This window comes from Asparagus officinalis, chromosome 7 (genome assembly GCF_001876935.1).
Source record: "Asparagus officinalis chromosome 7, Aspof.V1, whole genome shotgun sequence".
Taxonomy (NCBI): domain Eukaryota; kingdom Viridiplantae; phylum Streptophyta; class Magnoliopsida; order Asparagales; family Asparagaceae; genus Asparagus; species Asparagus officinalis.
The window spans coordinates 142784973-142807378 of NC_033800.1; the positions used below are offsets into that span (position 1 = coordinate 142784973).

General features: G+C 35.2%; 2 protein-coding genes across 4 annotated transcripts; one reads left to right on the plus strand and one right to left on the minus strand.

The window, feature by feature from the left end:
- Nucleotides 1780–13681, minus strand: LOC109849787 (tRNA pseudouridine(38/39) synthase). Of its 3 annotated transcripts, none has more exons than XM_020419668.1 (17): nucleotides 13505–13681; nucleotides 13354–13413; nucleotides 12035–12187; nucleotides 11873–11942; nucleotides 10978–11050; nucleotides 9929–9974; nucleotides 8413–8523; nucleotides 7609–7663; nucleotides 7239–7335; nucleotides 7074–7128; nucleotides 6838–6968; nucleotides 5857–5974; nucleotides 5350–5473; nucleotides 4085–4186; nucleotides 3935–4006; nucleotides 3543–3664; nucleotides 1780–2094 (listed from the first exon to the last, which is right to left on the minus strand). In XM_020419668.1, exons 1-16 carry the CDS (start codon nucleotides 13586–13588, stop codon nucleotides 3609–3611), a joined length of 1407 nt encoding a protein of 468 aa, XP_020275257.1. In that variant the 5' UTR covers nucleotides 13589–13681; the 3' UTR covers nucleotides 1780–2094; nucleotides 3543–3608. The 3 variants fall into 3 exon arrangements, with proteins under 3 accessions (XP_020275257.1, XP_020275256.1, XP_020275255.1); XM_020419667.1 differs by having other exon boundaries at nucleotides 3935–4003; nucleotides 7074–7134; nucleotides 13505–13680; XM_020419666.1 differs by having other exon boundaries at nucleotides 7074–7134; nucleotides 13505–13680.
- Nucleotides 18038–21413, plus strand: LOC109849362 (aldose 1-epimerase-like). Its single transcript, XM_020419185.1, has 5 exons — nucleotides 18038–18287; nucleotides 18391–18440; nucleotides 18991–19114; nucleotides 19221–19325; nucleotides 20696–21413. The coding sequence occupies exons 1-5, from the start codon at nucleotides 18110–18112 to the stop codon at nucleotides 21298–21300; spliced, it is 1062 nt and encodes a 353-aa protein (XP_020274774.1). The 5' UTR covers nucleotides 18038–18109; the 3' UTR covers nucleotides 21301–21413.

Below are 22406 nucleotides of genomic sequence, written 5' to 3' on the forward strand. Positions count from 1 at the left end.
TAAGCTAATAATGGATAAATGTGCGTAATATTTTTTTCGGAGGAATTGTGCAGCCGAACAAATCTGTCGCTTGGTAGATAAATGCTTATAGTTTTATGTTTTTCTTTAAAAATCTGTCACCTCTTCTCGACTAGTATACATGATTTTCTTATGCTTATACATCGCCTTACGCATAATATTGATTTAATGATGGAGTTAATAATAGATTTTACAGATGTTTGAGGTTTTCCCTTCTAATAAACTAGTTTTATAAGTGAATTTTCTTAGGTTTCTGTTAAACAATATCGGCCGCCTTCTGAAATCACAAGTAATAGGTGTGTGACGGTGATGATAAGATTGTACTCTCCAATTGAGATTAAACTGGTAAAAGCCGGTCAACGCGAGCTTTACGTTGTGAGATCGTAGCGATTAATAGATAGTCAATTGTAAATTTATAAAGAGTTATGTTCTTTATCACTTGACAGTTTGTATCATGAGAAAACGAACAAAAAACAGGTGATGAAGGGACAGAAAAGGAAAGGGGCAGTTTAGTAATTCCAAAGGACAAGATGCTCCCGTTTGAATGGGCCGCTATCCTGCTTTCAACAGTTTTGGCAAAATAGCGCCAACGCAGGGAGCCGGAGCAAAGGCCCACATTGACCAAGGTGTCGTCTTCAAAAAGAAAACAGAGGAAATAATTGTGGAGGCTAAAGTAGAGACACGTGGACCTTAGGATTCTCCTTTAATAATATAATAAGAACAAGGAGAAAGCTCAAGTACAATGCGAGAAGCTTGATGATGAATGGTTGCAGTTGAGTCGGAGACACGTTATCTACAAAATAATAATGACAGTAGCGGCAGTAATAATAGTACCATCATCAACCGCGTATAATTTTGGTGGTACTAGGGGCACACTCTCAATCACATCTCAAAACAAACACTCTCTCATATGCTACAGTGTACCAGGCCCCACATATGATTTTAAAATTTTAAAATCTCACGTGGAGTCCGGTGCATTGTAGCATATGAGAGAGGATGTTTGGTTTGGGATGTGGTTGGGGAGATGTGTCCCTATCCTTTTTCATAATAAAACGAAAGTTGGTAGAAGTTTAATCCCCGTTTAAAAGGGGGCCACGTGTAGTACAACCCATTAAAACCAGGATTAGTGATAAAGACAAATCTAAGAGTAGACCGTAAAAGTTAAACTATTTGAGATTTTCTTGTAAATTGTAAAGAGAAAATAACGTAAAGAGAAAATAAGAGTAGTACAACTCTTAATACACATGGCATTTTCCGAAATTTATCTGAGATTGTAAGTCACAAATGGGGTTCATTAGAAAAGATAGGTACGCACAAATCCAAAGCATTTAGCATTTTAATCTGTTTTCGGTAAAGTTTTTTTTTTTTTTTGCTTTAAGCATTTTACATATATGATGAAATGCAAATATAATCTATCTGAATAATCTTGTCGCACCGAAAGAATGATGAACACCTCCATTTTTGGAAATTCTCTAAATTCAAATTTAAGGGGGAAAAGCCATCCCTTGCGTTAAAAATATGAAGACCGAAGCACATCTTTCCTGTTTTGGCATTGTTAATCTTGTAATCCGCTGAGTCAAAAAAAGAAAAGGAAAAGGTCGAGAAAAATTATGTAAATAGTACCTTAAGCTTTTTGATAACAGAATGATGCTTTAAAACTTTACAATAATAGCCTAATTTGCAACAAAAACTCGAGCAAAGTATGAGCAGAATTCTTTGATGTTAACCTCAATTTGAAACAGTACTCACACAAATATCACATTGAAGCAGAAAAATTGCAAGGAAACTGCATTAACCTCTAATGCAAAAACAAGACTTGAAATCCTCTTCATGGCTGCCTTGTTCACTGATGTATCTCATTGTCGAAAGTGGAAACACAAAACTACAGTTGTCTATGAAAACTTAGAAGAATATGATAATTAAAAAGGACTTTTTTTTTTTTGAAAAAATAATACAAGCACAAATATTGGAGGAAACATGATAATACTATGTTTCCGAATTCAGCCTGTGCCAGAAGTGCAAATAACAGATCCGAGCTTAGCTTCGTACTGCGAGGTCTCTCTTTGCTCCAACTATCTGCATATGGGTGGAAAAATCATTTAGCCACTGAAGAAAATAATATTTTGGGCACTGTAAATTAAAAAAAAAAAAAGAACCATAGACAACTAGATTATAAGCTGTCTATCATGACTAATATGATTAAATTCAGTGTTGGATACACAAAATATGTAACCAGCTGCACAGTGCCTTATAGGTTCCAAGTTTCAGCATTTGGCAAGTTACATTTCTTCAATTGAGACTCGTTGATTCTAGAGTTGACTCCACTTCTGCACCTTCTCATTCAAATCATATTTTGGTGTACAATACACTAATCAAAAGCAGAAAAGTTTTAAGCTTGAATCAATATCTCTGCTATATACATGCACAATTTTTTGATAAAGAGGTAAATGAAAAAGAAAAAAAAAAGAAAGAAAGAAAGAGAAAAAACAAACAAAAAAAAAATAGAAAAACAAAAAGGAATAAAAGTCAATTCTACTGTAACTACAGTAAATATGGGGTAAGAGAAAAAGGCAAATCAATGCAGGTAATAATGACAGAAAAAAGGTAAATAAATAAAGGGTTAGTTGCGAACATAACCCATGTTGCAAAGAGACCCTCTGTATAGGCCACCCAACTATCATATATATATATATATATATATATATATATATATATATAATATACTATATATATATAGGAGAGAGAGAGAGAGAGAGAGAGAGATGGGCTATACTGGTCCAAGCACAATTTGTACTTGTAGTGATGTCTCATTCTCATACATCATTCAATTGGGGGCGACCCGTTCAACCATCGGTGAAATGTGGTCCCCCCATTTGAATGAGTGGAGGCATAATATGCCCCTCACTAGCACAATTTTGTGCTCTTTGTACAAGAATCCATATTCCTGATGTATATTATATATATATAGTATATATATTTATATATGAGAGAAATGAAAAACTTGGTACCAAGTTGCTTAAGGTTGCTCTAAAGCAACTTGCGTAGTGATATGGCATAATCTTCCCCTACATCTTACATTGGAGTTGTCGTGAAGGGTGGTTGAGTGCTTATCTTCGAGGTGTGATGTAGGGGGGGAAAATTAGGCCGCAATCACTACCAAGTTGCTTTAAGCAACTTGGTTACCAAGGTCTTATTTTTCCTCTCTCTCTCTCTCTCTCTTCTATCTAATCTATCATTCCTATCTTAATCTAATATATATATATATATATATATATATATATATATATATTACTTTTAAAAGAGTTGAAAAAGTTCACTAAGGGAGTGCATTTGCACTTGGACCAATACTGCAGGGGTTTATTCCCAACAAGTAGAACTAAATGGAGTTTATTTGCAACGAATAGAACTACAGGGGGTCTCTTTGCAATTGAGTGATGCTAGAGGGGACTCTTCGCAATTAACCCATAAATAAATAAGTTAACTATAAACATAATATATTCCTATATAAAAGTTGACCAACTCACCAGCACACATTAAAATTTCTAAAAGCTCCATCAGCTTCTTCACCAGAACTTTCTAAGGACAAGTTATTAGCTGTCATAGATAGTTCTCATATCCAGTTTGGCACGCCTTTCATCAAATGATGCTGGAATAATTAAAATAAAACTTGTCAAAAATAGGATCAAAAGCAGAAAGATTTACTCTTTAAAAAAGGGAGGGACTAACAAGAAAGAGAAAAGGTGAAAGCACAAGGTTTAAAAAAACTGTGATTGGAAAACAAAGTGTAATTGCAATCCTCTGCATGCAGATCAATTGAAATCCTAGACCTATATTTTTAGTTACCAAGAATAATAGGACTTGTCAAAAACTGAAGGTATAAACTCTAAACATGAGCTCAGACGATCATTTGACTTACGTTCAGTTGGCCGTAGAATGAGAGGAACATGACCCCGCTTCTTCTTCCCAGGTTCGGATGGACCTTCTTCTGCATTTACATTGAATTACATGAATTTATCCAAAGGGGAAAAAAAGGAAGGATTAAGGTTGTTAATGTTGACTTTCTCACCGGGAGTGGACAAACAACTCAATGTCTCATGATAAATAGCAGCTTGCAGCATATATGTTCGTAATTCATTGGTCAAGTGCTCGTGCAAAGCTCGTCTGGACTCTACATAAATCAATGCCAGCATCATTTGTCTATTAGTCACGTGTGAAATGGAATGAAAGATGATAAATGCACGAACCTTTAGAGCAATCCCCAAAGAAAGGCAAACAGTTTCATATTGAGGCAGGAGCCACGTTGAAAGGAAAAGGTACTTTTAAAGGTTGGTACGTACGCTTTCATATACTTTTGAAAATTAACATATTAATTGACACTCATGTGAAGTAAGGTTTCGCCTCTGTAAATGTAACATTGAAATTTTGTGCTCTTTTTGAGTGCTCAGGTGCTTCTTACCTGTCGGTGTCCTGACATTTATTCTCAATTTCCAATCATGCATGAAATGCATCAAGTAATACAGGAAAGTTATAGCTAGTAATGCATAGTCCAAATACCGCTCCTCTTAACTTGGACTTTAAATTAATAATAGGGAAAAGAACTGATTTTAGAGAAGGCTTATCAGAGCACGCCATCATCCACATTTAACCGGACAATGGGCCAACATGTTCTTCCAGTATGAGTTTGTAAGTTGATGTGATCTTGTAATTTAACCAGGCACAATAATTGTCTGATATTAGGCTCACTTGGTTGTTTGCTCGAGAGACCCCCTGATTATACTACAGCTAAACTGTATTTTAGTACATAAATTCTGCCAATAGTTTAGAATGATGGCAAAATACACAGTCAATGCAAACAGTGTTCACCCAAAAAACAAAAGCTAGCTATTCTCTCTTAACTTTGGACATTCCAGTATATTTTGCAATCACACTTTTATAGTTGGTCGCTCTTAAGATTCTGCAGTGAATTGTGTGTTGTGACTTTTCACGACTTCTGGTGATCATCCACTCCTTAAACTTCACAGTGGCATTGACCAAATAGTTGGAAAGTTGTGCATGTGTATATCATTCTATGACTTTCTGTATTGTTGATTAACCCAGCATGCAAAACATAAACACCATGTGAAATGTTTGGATATGACCAAGATATTTAAAATATCTGATTCACTTAAAACAGAAAACTTAAATGCTACTATCAGTGGTACAGCTTATCACCCTGGTCGAACAGTATCAATGGTGGCAAGGGTCCCTTTTCGGAGTATGTAAAATGTGAGTCTAGGCACAAAAAAGTGACCTTATTTTATGTTAACACACATACAACTTCTGAAACATTACCTGAGGAGCAAATAAAGTTGACATCTTTAAATTCGCAAAACTGTAGAATCAATGGGAGTTCGGTTGCCATGGTGTATTGAGGTTTTCTTGGAGTCATTTCAATATCCAGTAGCACATCAACTACCTACATCAGAAACAATTTAAAAGAAGATGCTCATAAATAGAAGATATAAACTGAAAACCAACTTCTCAAGTTAATTAGCAGATAAATGCAACTCTGAATGGTACTAGGCTATGTCTCAGAACAATCGAGTCTTAACATGTCATTTGGCTAGTGCCAGAAAAGTGAGTGATCTTTGCAAATAATTAAGTATCACCTGTGTTTTTTGTGACACTCATTAACAACCAGTTGTATCATGCTACACTGATGTCAAGAAAACCAATTAGTAAGATGGCAAATTTTTTTTATTACTTGTACTGGATATTGATAATATTGTTTCAGCAGGTTATATATTGTGTTGAACATGCAAATAAATTGAGCAATATGATAAGACTTTATGTACTTACATCAGGAGATTCAAGGCCTTGACCAATCATAAATAGCACTGAAACCATGCAACGGACTTGATGCCACAGAAAAGCACTACCCTTAACTGTGATTGCCCATAGTTCGTCAACATCAAATCTGCACAACCATACCGTTTCATATGCATAGAGTAAACAACATTGTAGCTATCAAATGACTCGAAAGCCCAATGGTCTAATCTGCAGGGTTAAAATACACAACAAATACTTTCCTGACTGAAAAATTGAATACATTATCCATTCATCAAGATAAGATAGTATAAGTAAGATTTTGGTTTAAAAAAAAGAAGCCAACAAATGCTGGGGCAATAACTGCATATGACATTTCAACCAAAGGAAAGACGCATCCAGGTTCATAAGAAGGTAAAAGTGTTCACATTACAATATTACATGAACTTCACAGAGTGACATTGTTAAGGCTTCTGGCATATGCATGACATGGCATGCTAGCTGAAATGCAATAATGACTAGTTCATTTTTAATAAGTCAAGTTTCCAAGTTCCAACAAACCCAAGTTCATAATTCAGTTGTAATTCTTCGACATAAGTCATCTCATTCACATGAAACACATCCATCGAGAAAGAAACATTAAAGGCCTAGTAGATTAATGACGAAAGTCACTGATATGGAGATATAATGCAATCTTTAATAGATAACATGAAGATTCCATGCAGCATTCACGTGTACTAGAATTAGACGATTGGATAGATGGTTGGCATGCATAATAAAAATTAGATAATCGAGTCAATCCTAACAACCCTTTTCCTGATGATATTCATCATTGATGGATCTCACAGTTAATGGAGAAATCTAAAGCACAACATGTAGCATTGTAGTCATATCACCAGTGATATTTATCCATTTATACATTATTTTGAAAACAAAAATAGAGTTTTGAAGGCGTCTCGGAAAATACTTATTTACCTATTGATAACCTTTTCCTTATAATAAACAATAACATACCTTTGGTTGCAAGGAGAAATATCAAATTTTGTTATCTTCCTTTTATAGTTTTTCACATTTGCTGCATCCATCTTACAGAAATTTCTGAAGTCATGCTCCCCAATGAGCTTTTCAGCAGCTTTCCGCATTGCCTGGTTATGAAAGCATAAGGAAGAAGAACTGATAACATCTAGTTTACAGTCAAGAAAGGGATGTAGTAACTAACATACAGATGGGACTAATACTATGTAACCTACCGCTATATCCAAAGCTCCTCTCCAGAAAAGATACCTATATTCCCTGCTCAAGCAGCTAAATCTGGAACATTTTAACATGATCATATACAGATGGAGGAAAAATCAACATCATACTAATTTTATGGGCTTGGATTGCAGGAAGATAATAGGAAGAACAGCAAAAACCTTGCACTGAAATCAGTGGAAACCGGGCACCAGCCTACTACTCGAATATCTGATGGGAGGACTCTGTTCAGCACCTTTACATAATCAATTTCCTGCTCTGAAGATAAACAAGAGAGTCAATTTCACATCAGAAAGGACATCTTCAGGTAAATTTTATGTAGTGGGAAATATCTCCACGCTTCTCTTAAAACACAGCACAGCCAACAGAAATGTCCACTATTCAATCTATGGTCATGAAAAAAATGCCCTAATATGGACGCTCTCTTTCAATTTTAATAAAAAAACACAACAAATCAGACTAAATTACTTTTTTATACAAATCAAATGACACGATAGCAATAATCTGTATTTTCTCTCAGCATGTTCTTACTTTTGATGTTGCCTTCAGCGTCCTTCAGGTTTGATCGCAAATATAGAGAAAGGACCTGCAGCAGATACCTCTCATCAATGTATTACAGAACCTGTCTGCATATCCAGCATGATGCTAGTTCAACAAATTTATCCTTTTTTTTAGATGAACCAAATCTCCAATAATGAAAATGTAACGAAAGCATACACTAGCTATGAAAGTACACTAGCTATGAAAGTACACTAGCTATGAAAGTAAAAGGTATAAGTTCAGTGCTAATAACTCTTGTTTATTTCTAGGCTAGATGAGCACATCTCTTAATAAATCTATCTAAAGTATAACTGTATAATGATTTATAATGCTAATGGTTGAATTTTTGTGCAAGTCATATGCACAACATATCGATGGGATTACTGCAAAAACTGGGGCCACAACAAAAAATGTAGTTAGCATAATGGCATGCAGCCATTATGCAGTAAATGATCGAACCGACCGGACAAACAAATATATAGAAATGCAAATGCTAACCAAATGAATTGATTTATCTGACTATCGGATGTTAATAGGTGACTTCAAGGAGATTCCAGAGATATCTTACTTGAAAATGTAACCGTGGATACTTTTACCCAGGGAACTGGGACCTAGGGAGCTTTGCTAAATATATTAACATTTAGATTCCAGTTCCAAACATCAGATCTTTCAACAAATTAATCTTTAACCAGAAAATGGATGTAGATTATTAAGATGGCAACCAAGACTCTTAAAGTTCTGAAAATGAAAGCTATGGCATAAAAACTAGATAAAGTTATTGTGATAAAAATATACTTGGCCGCTAGAAGAGACTCCCTTGTCAGTCCTGCCACATCTTGAATACTTTGATTCTGTTCTACTACCAACCAAAAGCTTTGTCCTTTCAAGTGCTTTGAAAACCTCAGACTGAGAACCAAAAGAAAATAGAAACAGTGTAAGGTGCAGTCAAGATAGCATTACATAAAAAATGTGAATTCTCTATTATTTCATACTATGATTATAATCATCATCTTTCCCGTCAAGTCAGCTACGCAATACAATTCAAACTCAAGAAATTCTAGAGGAAAATTGATCAAGTTTTATGACTGGCCTTCAACTTGAGATGCAGTTTGATGGAAGTTCATAGCAAGAGTGGGATGCCATGAATTTTGAGATGCAGTTTGATGGAAGTTCATAGCAAGAGTGGGATGCCATGAATTTTGATGATTCGTTCATAATAAATGTCACTAGCTCGTGCAATTTAAGCTCATACAACCCAAGGAATAGGCACAAAGGCCATTGAACTGGGAGTAGATGATTTAAGAGCTGTTATAGGGAGTTACTTGGTTCGATCAATATGCGAGGGGAAAAATATGCTGAAGAGCCGAAAATAATCACTTCTTACACAACCTTCTCATGGAAGTAAATAACGTGGAGAACTACGAATCTATAGCTGCCTACTGAAATTTATGTTTAAAGAACAGCTTTAAGTGCCAAACACCATTAACCAGCTATCTAATCTCGCAGCATACCCGCCCGTCTAACGAGTAAAACATTTTGCTTCAGTATGAACACTAAGCCCTTTATAGTTTACTGAACATTACATTAAATTTTACTACAATCTTACAACTTATATAGGAACTGTATAGTTTGGATGGTAAAGAACAAGATTTGTCAATAATAGAATGCACTTCAAGGCGGAACTCAGATAGAGCAGATTGAAAATATTCCACAGTTAATGGAACAAAATCTTATTAAAGATCTTGATCCATGAAGTACTCATACGCTCATAGAAAACTCTTTACTTTTTCAAAATTTATGTATCATATCCAAATAGAATTTGCTGTGAACTTGTGTAAGTTTCCATAAAGGCTACTAGAGTATTATCATTATATCATTTGTAGGTTTTTTACAAGTTCAATCTCAGATAGCTACCACTTCTTTTCTTTGACCTATTTCCATGTTTTTCAGCGTCAGTTGGCAGTTCACCCTTGGTGCACCTTATAGTTATGCTCGTAACTCGAGTTAAAAACAGTGGCAAATCCACAGCCGGATGAGTTGGCATCCCTAGTAACTAGGATGTGGAACTAAGATCAAGAAGCACTAAAGTCTCATTTATTTTCCTCTCAAAAATGTCGATTTAAACAGTAAACTTTGTGACTAAATATGGCTTTACTTCATGGACACTACGTACTTTATATTCTAGACTTGTAGTTAACACAACCCAGCACGAGAAGCCACATGTCCCAGTGCAAGCATTAAGAAAGAGACTTTTTCTCTCTCCTCTGATTATAGCTTACAACAAAAAAGAGACAATGATAAGAGTAAACACCTCAATAGTTGGATCCATTTGTGCCTCTGAAGCAAAGCCATAAAACCTGAAATATCATGAATTGTGACAGAATATAAATGACCACCTATTAATTAAAAAAATTAGAGTTGTTATGAAGTATTAGAATGGAAATCCCCATCTATATACAAGTAAGCATGACTAATGTGAAAACACACTACAAAAAGGACAATTACCACACTTCATGGGGTAATATAAAGGAAAAAGAGTGTCTCTCCCTGTCTTCTCACTCCTTCACTCCAAGTGCTCTCATTCATCATCTTCTCAATATCAATAGGTTTGCAAATACTCTCCACCATGGCCAGGATTCAGGCCTCTCAGTGGTAGGTGTTACAGCGTAGCTTCTTATATAGTCCGAAAGACCATTTCTGTGGTACAACTACTTGTTACTACAATAAAATAATATATATGTGAAACTGTGCCATGTCTAAGGATATCGTGTCACTATGAGTGTTTTGAAAATCACTGATCTACCAATGGCTTCAAATCTGGTATTAATTAATGCTTTATATATATTTGTTAATGCAATCAACATATTCTGTAGCTAGTAGCAAGCATAGCAATGAGAGATGATTTTAAAGAATATGTGCAAACAGTTGGACGCCACTGAGATATCATTGGCTTCAAATCCGATTAACTACACCTGAATCTAAACCAAGCTGGAAATTGATCTATTATCTAAACCAAAATCCGGCCCATTCCTTCAGTTAGCAGTTTATTTCTTTTGTAGACCACCCATGTTTAACTAAGTTTTTTCAAGTCCAATGGATCCATTTTGATTTTGCTAGGACGGGTCTAAATTTTTAGATTTATAAGTGAACTCATTGAACTTACGGATTGTGCTATGGATCCATATCCAATACACAGTTCAAGATTTCATGTAGGCGTCAGATCAAAATCAAACAGATCCGGTTGAATCCAGGTATATCCTTGCAGCCCTAGTCTGCATGTGGGTGTTTTTGGATATCATAAACTTTGGAATATATGCTATTGTAAAGTCAATAGTGCAAAAGACAGGATTGAATATTGACCTCTTGCCAAAATACATAACCTTTAGAGCAACATATCTCTTCGCACAAACTTGCATGGTACTTGGTTGGCAACCTGCATACACAAAATGTGGATTACGATATCTGTAAATATCATCATAAGTTTTCAAAACAATACATCCAGTGTTGTCATTCACAATCATTAATGAATAACATCTGATGATTGTGCAATAAAAGATGTCATAACTGAAAGAAAAGATTGAAGGAGCAATCTCCAACACAACTGGATGATTGCTAGTTCTTGCCCTTTAATATTCTATTGGAGCTATAAAAACTACTCCCAAGCTTCAATAATTTTTCCACTTCAACTATTGACAGAGAGAGAGACTATTAGTTGCAATGAGTATCCATTGGTACGCTTATTGTGTTGAGCCTCAATTCTTTGGTAATATATTCACTTAGTGCTCAGACTCACTGTGGGGACATCAATGGGGATGCTGTCAGTTATATACTTCAAACTTCCATGTATATCACAAGAAAGAGAACAAAATTGACCAAAACTCAACACCAGTATAAGTCATTATGGATGTTGAAGGCTTGAAGTTGATGTACCAAAATTTTGACACTGAAAGAGAAAAATTAACAAAGGATAGAGGCCAAAGAAGTGAAGAACTACCTTCGAGTTTAACTAAATTCAGGAAACATGCATTAATTTAATGACCAAAATATACCCTGTCACCAACTAGATTCTCCTTTTGACACAAAATTATTATCTTTGGCTTTGACAATGCAGATAAGCTCTCAGGACCTTAATTAACAAGTTTGAAATAGCACATATGTTGCGTAAAGATTCTAGTTATTTCATGCATCATTAAGAGAACTTGCATGCACCAATCCAATAAAAAATAAAAACACTGAACAATAAAAAATAGAATACCTGGTTGATCCTTCAGGCGAAGCTTTGAAAATTTGGCAGACTTTTCCAAATGTAAATAATCGAATGGTTCCTACTAGCAAATTTACACAATTTTCAAGTCATACGGATAATTCTCTTAAAGAGCAAACACAATGACCAAGCTTAATCAGAGTTAAGCTTCACCTCAGCAAGAGCACTAGGGGATGTCAAAGGAATATCTGGAGGAAAGCTCTTAGCAAGTTCTGTAGTTTCAAGAAATGCATTGCCTTGAGATCCTCCCTTTGAAGTGCCATTAACACCTACAAACTCACTAGTACAAGATCTTGCATCTTTTTCCTGGCAGAAAATGTTGAGATTGATGATTAGTGATATACAAAGATGAAAAAGTGACGTAATCAGGTCCTACATTACATTACACATGAAAGTGTTCCTGGGTCTCAGAAGCTGACCAGCATGATAAACCACTTTGAAACCTTAAATAATACATGTTTGCTTAGTATCAAAAACTGCGGTTCCATAGTAGTCGTTATTATTAATGTACCAATTACATGACACAGGCATGAAAAATATTAGTTAAATCCACACTGATTTAACATAGTAATTCTCGAACGATCTAGTTTGCTACAATTCTTCCATATGAACTGTTTAAGAATAATTTTGGACTTGTGTTTACACGAAGAATGCATAACTAAGCATTAAGCAACTGATAAGTTTCTAACTCCAGAATTTTGAGTGCAGCAAACAATGCATCTTCACGCATCCTCTATATGTAGGAGCTTAGAGGTTCCTGGTGCAAAGTTTGTCAGAACTTCAAAAACCCAAACTTGATGTATCAGATATTATTTGGGTTAATTGGATTGCTAGTCACTGTATTTATCAACTAATTGGACGTTCATACCTATAGTTTAATTGCTTGGATGGCTGGTCATGTAATTAAATACTAATTAGATCATTAGTCAGTTCTAATGTTTTCGTCAACTGACATAAGGATTTCACTGACATGACATTAAAAAAGTGCTGATAATTTGTAATAACGAATTTCTTTTTCCGTGTAATATGTCGATCACTTATGAAAATGAAAATTTGTGATATATCAGTCGACTTGTATTGAATAATTGTACCTTACTTAACATTTTTTTTCCTTGAAAAGAAATACCTTTGACATATTGAATAAGTTGCATTGCTTAAACATAAAGGAAACTGTACAACTCAAATTGACAAGAAGCATTACAAGTGACTAGCGAGCAAATTAACACAGGTAGGAATGTCCAATTAAGAGATAAATACAGTGACCAACAATCAAATTAACCCGAGATTATTCTACCAATCGATGATACTTTTTGTATCTAGTTAAAAATATAACGTAGCTCCAGATCGAAGAGACCTACATGAGGAAAAAAAATTCTCTAAAAGATTTCACAGTAACTATATATTTTCAAAAATACATTGAATATGCTGTTTTCAAACTTCTTAAAATAGAAAAAAGATTTTTTTTTAAATACCTTGGAGCAGCTGCAGATTGACAATTGGGAACGCAATCTCTCATTCTCCCGCTCTAATTCCTGCAATTTTCATAAAATAAAATAAAAAAATAAGAAGAAGAAACACAATAATAGGAATGGAAAAGGAAAGAGAGAGGGTTTAGGGTTTTGCCTGGATTCTACGACAAAGAGAGGCGACTCGAGCGCGGGGATCTAGGTCGTCAGTTTCTTCCATCGGACGGTCGAGATTCGTCATCGGACCGCCGGTGAACCTCCAACAATCGAGTTTTCGGTTAACAATGTGCTTTCTTGCTTTCTCAGTAGGGGTTTCCTCCAACCCGACCCAGGGAATTATGGTGTAAATTTCATAAAATCCCCCGAAACTTTGAGGAGCATCCTTATAAAGCCCTTGAACTTTGTTTTCCCCACTAAACCCCCAAATAAACTATAAAGATTGTCAAATAACCCCCAAAAAATTTCACGTTTCTCACAAAATCCAAACATTTACAATTTTTTCAACATACCTACCTGATCAGTGGCGGGTCCAGAATTTCTAGAAAGTAGTGTCACCACATAATTAACAATTAAAAATTTTACAAATTAAATTATTTTATACTTGAAAATTATCCATGATTTTATAGTCAATATGGGCACTATCAATCTTTTTGGCCAATTCTTAAGGTAGTAAGTGGTGTAAAATGCGGAAAAAAAACTTCATACGAATGTCGTAGTTTGACAATTACCATTGTTTTAAATTGGCAATAAGTAAGGTATAAATTATAAAATACGGATCTTATTAAATGGTTAACCACTTACCATGGTTAAGGCTTCAAATGGTAAGTTGCCATGGTTGAGGCTTCAAATGATAAGTTGACAACTATATGCTTAGCTACATGTTTGAGTTATATATAAAGAGAAATTGGTAGAACTTCTAAATGCATAAAAATTATCATGTGTCATATCATAAAGGCCGTGAAACTAATATGTGTCACATTAGAAATATATATATACATATATCTCTATCCTACAAAAAATATGGCACGGGGACACTTAACCTTATATTCACCTAAGAATACTCATAGAATTAAAACTATCTATTGTATCAATAAAATATTTTATAATCTTTATCCTATTGTAACTATTCATAATAAAAAATATCTTATGAGCATATATTTAAATATGGAAATTAAAGAAAAACTCATGTAGAAAGTCCCTCCACATAATGTAATGGATTAATTAAAAAAAACCCTCAACTATGTGGGTGTTTCAGCAAATCCCCTCAACTATTTAAATTCAAGCTCAAATTTGATCATATTGTAGATAGCCCTCCTAAAAAAATTTGAGATAACCTTTTGAACTTTTATCACTTAAGCCCCCTAAAATATGGGGTGTATCTCAGAAAACACCCCTTAACTATTTTAATTTGAGAAACCCCCTCAAGTTTGAGCCTATTGTAGATAACCCCTCAAGTTTAAAATTGGTAAAACCCTCATGAGCTCTTCTCACATTACACCATGAAAGCTAACACCATTATGTCTAACATGTCACATGACAAAGTAGATGACTAAGAAGAGAGGAAAAAGATATTGTACATTGATCAAGATTTTCTTATCAGTTGTGGGTTTCTTTATAACTGAATGAGTTGATTTTAAAAATGTGCAATTCAGTTATTTTATATTTTGAAATGACCCGAAGGGATTTGGTGAGAAAAACATGAAATATAAAAGGGGTTTTGTGAGACACCCATAAGTTGAGAAGGTTCTTCCCTAATTTTCAAATTGAGTGGAGTTATCTATAATATGCTCAAATTTAAGGGGGTTTCTCAAATTAAAATAGCTAAGGGGTTTTTTCTAAAATTAATCCTTACGTCATATATGTAAAATTAGACATCTGTCAAATTGTATTTAAAGTTTATGGATTAATCCTCCCTTCAAGATATTATTGATGAATCAATCAACTTTTTTGTTGTTTATTGATTGATACCATGTCTTTATTGATTTTTATAAAGAGGGATTATTGGTTCATTCATATCTCTTTAAAATATTTTTAAAACACGAGACACCATAAAAAATATATAACATGTAAAAATCTATAAAATTAAAAACTTTTCTATTATAAAATATTCTCAGAAATCCACAAAATAAATAAATTATTTAACATAATTACTCAAAAAATTATCTCAAATTTTCCTTGCTTTATCTGATTTTTTCCTAATAATTAGATTGAAATTCTAATAGATTCTTAAGATTTTTTGGGAGGGTATAAACGTTTGGATTTTTAAATTTATTTTATACATTTTTCAAAACTTATATCTCATCTAATTGCAATGTTTTATTTGATTGCTTCATGTTGTAGGATTTAACTCAATGTATTCTTCAGTTCATACTAAATCTCCCACAGGTGGGAATCAAGTAAGTGTTCTTCACTTCTTTTAAATATGCTATATAATTTGAATTTTAAATTTCAAAATAAGTCACACACTTATTTTGTATTTTCTTTATAGGAAAAATGCTCTAGTTCAATACCTAATTTTGAAGGAGCAACAGGTCAAAGAAAGAAATTTTTAGACGCATGGGCATAACCCGAAAAAAACTGATAGAGAAATAAAAAAATTAGATATACAAAAGAAAGAAACCAAAAACTCACCTGTGCAATTATGGGCATAACGCTTGCAAATGCATGAATGTAATAAGTGGTATAAAATCTTATTTTGCCATTGAAGTTAATTCTATCCCACTCATTACCTAGAAAAACTTCATAATTATCAGTCATCCTTGGAGGAAGTGGTGTCACGTAACACTACTTCCTCCTATGTTGATATGCCAATGTAACCTAACGGTGTAACCCCATTCCACATAACCTTCTAACTTTCAATATTATTTTCAGAAACACCCCAAAACTTCTGACATTATTATCAGAAAACCCCCGTCACACCGTTAGGGGGGTATATTGAAATTATGAGGGATCAAATAAGCTCAAGAAGCTCAGAACAGTTCCAATCAAAATCACATGTGAGAGCCTAAACACCCATAACATTCCACGATAAGGTTTTTGGGTACAAAGAATTATGTGGCTTGACATGCATCTCCACAAAAATGTAAAAAGAAAAGGAGTCACAGCCTCAGAGACACATAATAGAGAAAAGGATGGTGAAAACTAAAGGCATGCAGGATTCTTTTTCTTCCACCTGATCTATAAACATGGCTAGGTTCAGTCCTCGAACCTTAATGCCTTTTTGTTTCCTGTACATCGACTGCATTATAGAAGTATTAGATAGCTGGTACATGAAAAACAGTCTATTCTTGAATCAGTATAAACAGAAATGTCTAGGCTTTTTATTCTCATGCCTACTGAATGATTTGCTATAAATAGGGACCAATGTCGAATTTCTCAAGCAAGAAAATCCACAACAACTACGAAGATCAAGGCTTTCGATTTTCTTAAGGAGACCGCATGAGTGCGTTTTGTTTAGGACTTTAATAAATTGGTTGTCCTCTGGAGTTCCCTCAGACACTTCACTAAAGATATCTGAAGTATTGAGGACGTTTCGTCTCTAATGAAGTGTATGGGGGAACTCTGGCGGGCAATCAACATTTTCCTCAATAGGTTTGGAATTACTTGATGAATACTACAAACATGTTGGTTATCCCCGGGAGTTCCCTCAAACACTTCGTTATATAACTCAATCTCTCTGATACCAGGGAGGTAGTATTCTACTGAAGTGTTTGGGGGAACTCTGGATGGTAATCCAACACAGATGGGGATATAAATATGCACGCGTGCAGTCGGATGAAAGAAGATTGTTATAGGTCCATAGCTGCATTTGTACGTGTTTCTTTCTTCTTCTTTGCATAAAACAGTATATTTCTCAATGCTTTCATTAAAAAAGAATCTAGAACATTAAGATAATAAAGGACCAGATAATAAGCAATAATAGGATGACCTCTGGAAGAAAGAAATGGTGCTTAATTTTTATATTCAGTCTCATTTTAAATTTTTTTTTTTAAAATCATGCTCCATGTATGTAGTATAAGATGTACATAGCCTCATGGCAAACTGAGTACCCACGTGAGTCCTGGTTAGTTATCTATAAGTTGGCCGGTAATTTTGCATTACTGGTGATATATGTGGGTAAGTTGTTCTTATTTATTAACAAGACGGGCTCTCTAATTTCCCTTAAAAAGATTTTTTTTTACTTACGCATTCGATGGAACTTTACAACTCATAGTATAGTAATAGAATTATTATCAAACATGGACACATAACACAGATAACCGTTAGAGAGATCCCTCCAACTCGAGTAAATGGCCACTTAATTTGCTTTCTAGTATAATTAATACCAGCTGTTGCATACGCCAAATGTCTCCCTCTCTTTAAGAATCAAGTTACTAGTGCCTATTTGATCATGATATGGCTTAACTTTGTGCTAGATTAATCAAAACCAAAGTCAATTAGCAATCAGATATATGCGCGCGTGTCAAAATGCACCCACCCTAATCGAAAATCATTGAGAGCCCAATATCACATACTATATTCATTAGACTATTTTGGTCTGTTACACCTGTTTCCTATTGCTAAGCCAGATTAAGAGGAGAAATGGACAATTCTGATGCAGCCGGCTACTGATTCTTCTTAATAAAAAAAAACAGAAGAAAGATTCTTTGGTAAGTTATAAGAACTCACTATCACTCTCTTATGTATATATAAGCCTATTGATAGCTAGCTTTCTCTCTCTACTCCTTTCTCTACCTCATACCCTTTGTAAAGATCTGTGGGCATGGCAAAGATTTCTATGCCTTTGTTCCTAACTCTGCTGATCTTTTGTCTACTAAGTTCTCCTACCAGTGCGAAGAGGAAAATGGTAGGGATATATGAACTTAAGAAAGGAGATTTCTCAGTAAAAGTTACTAACTGGGGTGCAACCATCATCTCTGTAATTGTCCCTGATGCTAGAGGTTATAGCTTTTTCTTTATGGATCATATTTTTTTTAGTAATTTCTCCGGTTAGCCGTTAGTGATTTTTGATGATTTACTTGTTCAATTTTGTTGGTTTTTCAGGAAACTTGGATGATATTGTTCTTGGTTATGATGGGATTGGTCCTTATATCGTAAGAGGGATATAATCTTGTTCCTCTCTTGATGCGTAAATTAACATGTTTGCAATGCTTTTAGTAATTGGTGATGTAAATTTTATGCGACCAATTGCATGTTTTTTTAATGAAAATATGTCCAGTTAAGAAGATTGTACACAAGTATTTGAATTACAGTCTTTTCATTTAGTAAGAAGTTCCTTAAGCTACCAAGTAAAATTATTAGAACAACTTTATTTGTCAGATATGTTTTCAAATGAAATAAATTCACATAGCAAGTCAATTCTAGAATATTAAGCTAACATATTTTATTTACAATTTTGGCTTTCCGCATATTCTTTCCCAGAATATATCTAGAGAAAACCTCACTATTTTCATGCTGGATGTTTATGTTCCTCTTTTTAGGGGGAAAATTATGCTCCTGTTATTATTAATAGCTCGTTTACTATTTAGGAATTTTGTCATCAGATTATACTCGGTGGTCTGATCTATATAGAGTCCATCCTGATAATCAAAATTTATTCTTTCTTTTATATTCAAGCTAACTGTATACCTTTCCATTTTACAGAACGATACCACATATTTTGGAGCACTGGTAGGGCGAGTAGCGAATAGAATATCAGGATCTCGATTCACTATAAATGGAACTGCATACAGATTATATCCTAATGATGGGAGAAATTCAATTCATGGTATACATATTTCCTTCCAACAGAAGTTACGCATCTATACATTAATTTAAATATCTTCTATATGGTTTTATCCTATACTTTGTTCTTTATGCCATCCCAATTTTAGGTGGGCATAGAGGTTTCAGTAAAGTTATCTGGACTGTAAAAGAGAAAGTTGATGGTGAATATCCTTACATCACTTTGTGCTTGCATAGCTTTGATGGAGAACAAGGTAATGGACCTTTTTGCAATTATTTTAGCTTAAATGCTCATAAATATCTATCCTATCATCATCACTCATCTAAGCAATCATAAGAACAAATTATACAATTTTAATATCTTAATTTAAATGCACATAATTAACTATCCTATCATCATCACTCATCTAAGCACTCATAAGAACAAATTATACCATTTAAATATCTTAATTTAACAAGATTAAAACCTCAACGGAAACCTGTCAACTGCCAAACAAATTATACGACATAAATACCTTAATTTAACAAGATTAAAACCTCAACTGGAGCCTGTCAACTGCCAAGCAAAAGCTTTCTCAAGTGATCAATATGAGGCAGGACAGAGCACAAAACAAAAAGAAACGAAGAGCATCATCTTGTCATGATTTAATCGGCTAAAGAGTACATGTAGAGCAATGATAAGTCAACCGAGGAAGGATCAGGCAAAGATTTTAAAGAGAAAGTCCAAGCGATTTCTATTAAACAGCTGTAATAGCAATCAAAAGTGTGCACTTTCAGGTGTTGACAGTGAGTACTTCTTAATTAATAGTTTGCACTTTCAGATGTCTTCGTTAGCTTTAATTTGATACCACCCGTGTCAAATGAAAGAGAATTTTTGTGTTTTTTTGTATAGAAACTAGTGGTTTACAATATAGATGGAAAGTAAGGAAATACAAATAGAAAAATATATGCAAAAGCATGCAACCTTTTCATAGTGATAGTTTCATTAACAAAAGAAAAAAGGGAAAAAAAAATCTTTCAGCCCAAAACTTTCTTAGTCAAGTTAGTTATGCTGTAGATTGATTCAAGTGATTGAAGATACTAAAGGTTCAGGGCTGTTTCGTTAACATGTTTACAGATTTTTTCCCCTCTCCAATTCAGATGAGATACAGGACATTCCATCTCGTTCAGTTAAAAATGAGAAAGAGAATAAAATAGTGGAATACTTACTTTTTACACCAACCAAGTTTTTTTAAGGATACAGTCATAGAGCTTTTAGAGGCATGCTCTGATGCTCGGATATACAACTGGTAAAGACTCAGTTTGATATTTGAAATTCAAATAAGGCAAATAACCACTCAGATATACTTTTTTTCAAAATTTAATCCATCACCAGTCTACTATTAAACACCTGGCACAAGCTTTTCGATAACTTTCTTTCTTTCTTCGGATCATGTTGCTAATAAGAATTTGGTTTAGCTAGTATGCTGACCCCAACATATACGCGTCTATGCGTGCTATGTGTAGATCATACATACATACAAAACACGCATGAGTACTTACAGCATAAAAACATGCACATATAGACACACATATACATGCATATGAACGTGTACACATACTGATAAATTTTTTTCCCCTGCAGGTTTCCCAGGCGATCTTGACGTATTTGTCACATACAGAGTAGAAGCCAACTACACTCTGAGTGTATCAATGCAAGCAATGCCCCTAAACAAACCAACACCAGTGAACCTCGCCCAACACTCCTACTGGAATCTCAATGGCCACAACTCCACCACCACAATCCTCTCCCACATCATCCAAATCTTTGCTTCGCACATTACTCCAGTCGACGAAACCCTCATCCCCACAGGAGAAATCGCCCCAATCACCAATACCTCCTTCGACTTCCTCCAACCGAAACCTGTAACAAGAGGCTACGACATAAACTACGTTCTTGATTCGGTGATTGATGCTAAGGGAATGAGAAAGGTCTCTGTAGTTGAGGATGATATCTCAGGGAGAGTGATGGAGCTCTGGAGTAATCAGGCTGGAGTGCAATTTTATACGGGGAGTTTTTTGGAGGGTGTTAAAGGGAAAAATGGGGCTGTTTATGGAAACTATGGGGGGTTGTGTTTGGAGACCCAGGGGTTTCCTGATGCAGTGAATCATGCAGAGTTTCCTGATCAAGTTGTGAGAGTTGGAGAGGTTTATGAACATTACATGGTGTACAAGTTTTCGGTTAAGTAGGAAACTAGTAAGAGGTATTTCAGAATATATAATTTGGTGCTTTACCATTAATCTCAGTGTGTTGTATACAATGAAGGATGTTTTATGTTTTATATGAAACTTGTTTTTTTTTTTGTTGTACGTGGCTAAGAACTAGTTTATGTGGTTAAGGTGTATAATATCTCAATTTTCTATTACAGAGAATTGTTGAGATCGGTGTAGACTCAAACCTCCGCAAGCGAGCTCGATGTCGAGGCGGATCAGAGGCGAGCTCAAGGCAAGTTCGAGATCAGCAGCTTCAGGCGGATCCATCGCAGGCGAGCTCGAGATCCAGAAGCTGCAGGCGAATTCCTTCAGACGAGTCGAGCGGATGGCTGCAGGCGAAGTTGGGGGCAGGCGGAAATCTCGAGCACGCGAGCTGCATGTTGTGTGCAGCGGAAATTTCGGCAGCACCTCCGGTACACAAAGTGCACAACAAAAGATTAGATCACAACGAAATTCTTGTTTCTCAAAGGAAACAAGAACCGAAATCCAGATATCTCATCAAAGTGAGATATCAGCTCTTCCTCTCGTCAGCTCTAGGACTGCGCGTCGAGGGAACCTACAAGCTATTACAAATCACGGCAAGAACATAAATTTTACGTGGTTCGGCAAACTGCCTACGTCCACGGGGCAAGGAGGGGGATATCTACTATTAGAGGGAGAGATACAACTAAGGTTTACAATCTCACAACCTAAACCCTCTCACAAACTCTCAGATCCCTCACACAAACTCTCTCTACAAAAGGGATGCACAAATCAAAGAACAACTGCAAAAGGACTGCTCAAACTCTCTGCCCGCGCTTTTTCACCCGCACGAAGCCACACGCGCCTCTGCAATTTACTCTTTGCACACCCCGCCGTCAAAAACTCCTCTCTGCACACTTTTCACAAAACCCTAGGTACGCTATTTATATAGCTTCAAAAGTAGTTGTCTTCGGGTGGGCTAACTCCGCTGCGGAAAAGAAACCGCGTGGGATGATTACGCGGTGTCGAAGAAAACGCGTTCCCTGTCAACTCGAGAATCCGCTGATCAAATCTCTTCACACCGCATTCATAGCCGAAAATATTCTCTTCACGTGGGTTTC

Coding starts and splice junctions, on each gene's coding strand:
- LOC109849787 (XM_020419666.1), bottom strand. CDS start 13,588: ATGACGAATCTCGACCGTCCGATGGAAGAAACTGACGACCTAGATCCC. Junction 7,336..7,608: donor CGCTGAAGGCAACATCAAAA/GTAAGAACATGC, acceptor GTTTATCTTCAG/AGCAGGAAATTGATTATGTA. Junction 7,135..7,238: donor TCCACTGATTTCAGTGCAAG/GTTTTTGCTGTT, acceptor AAAATGTTCCAG/ATTTAGCTGCTTGAGCAGGG.
- LOC109849362 (XM_020419185.1), top strand. CDS start 18,110: ATGGCAAAGATTTCTATGCCTTTGTTCCTAACTCTGCTGATCTTTTGT. Junction 19,115..19,220: donor TGGGAGAAATTCAATTCATG/GTATACATATTT, acceptor TCCCAATTTTAG/GTGGGCATAGAGGTTTCAGT. Junction 19,326..20,695: donor TAGCTTTGATGGAGAACAAG/GTAATGGACCTT, acceptor TTTCCCCTGCAG/GTTTCCCAGGCGATCTTGAC.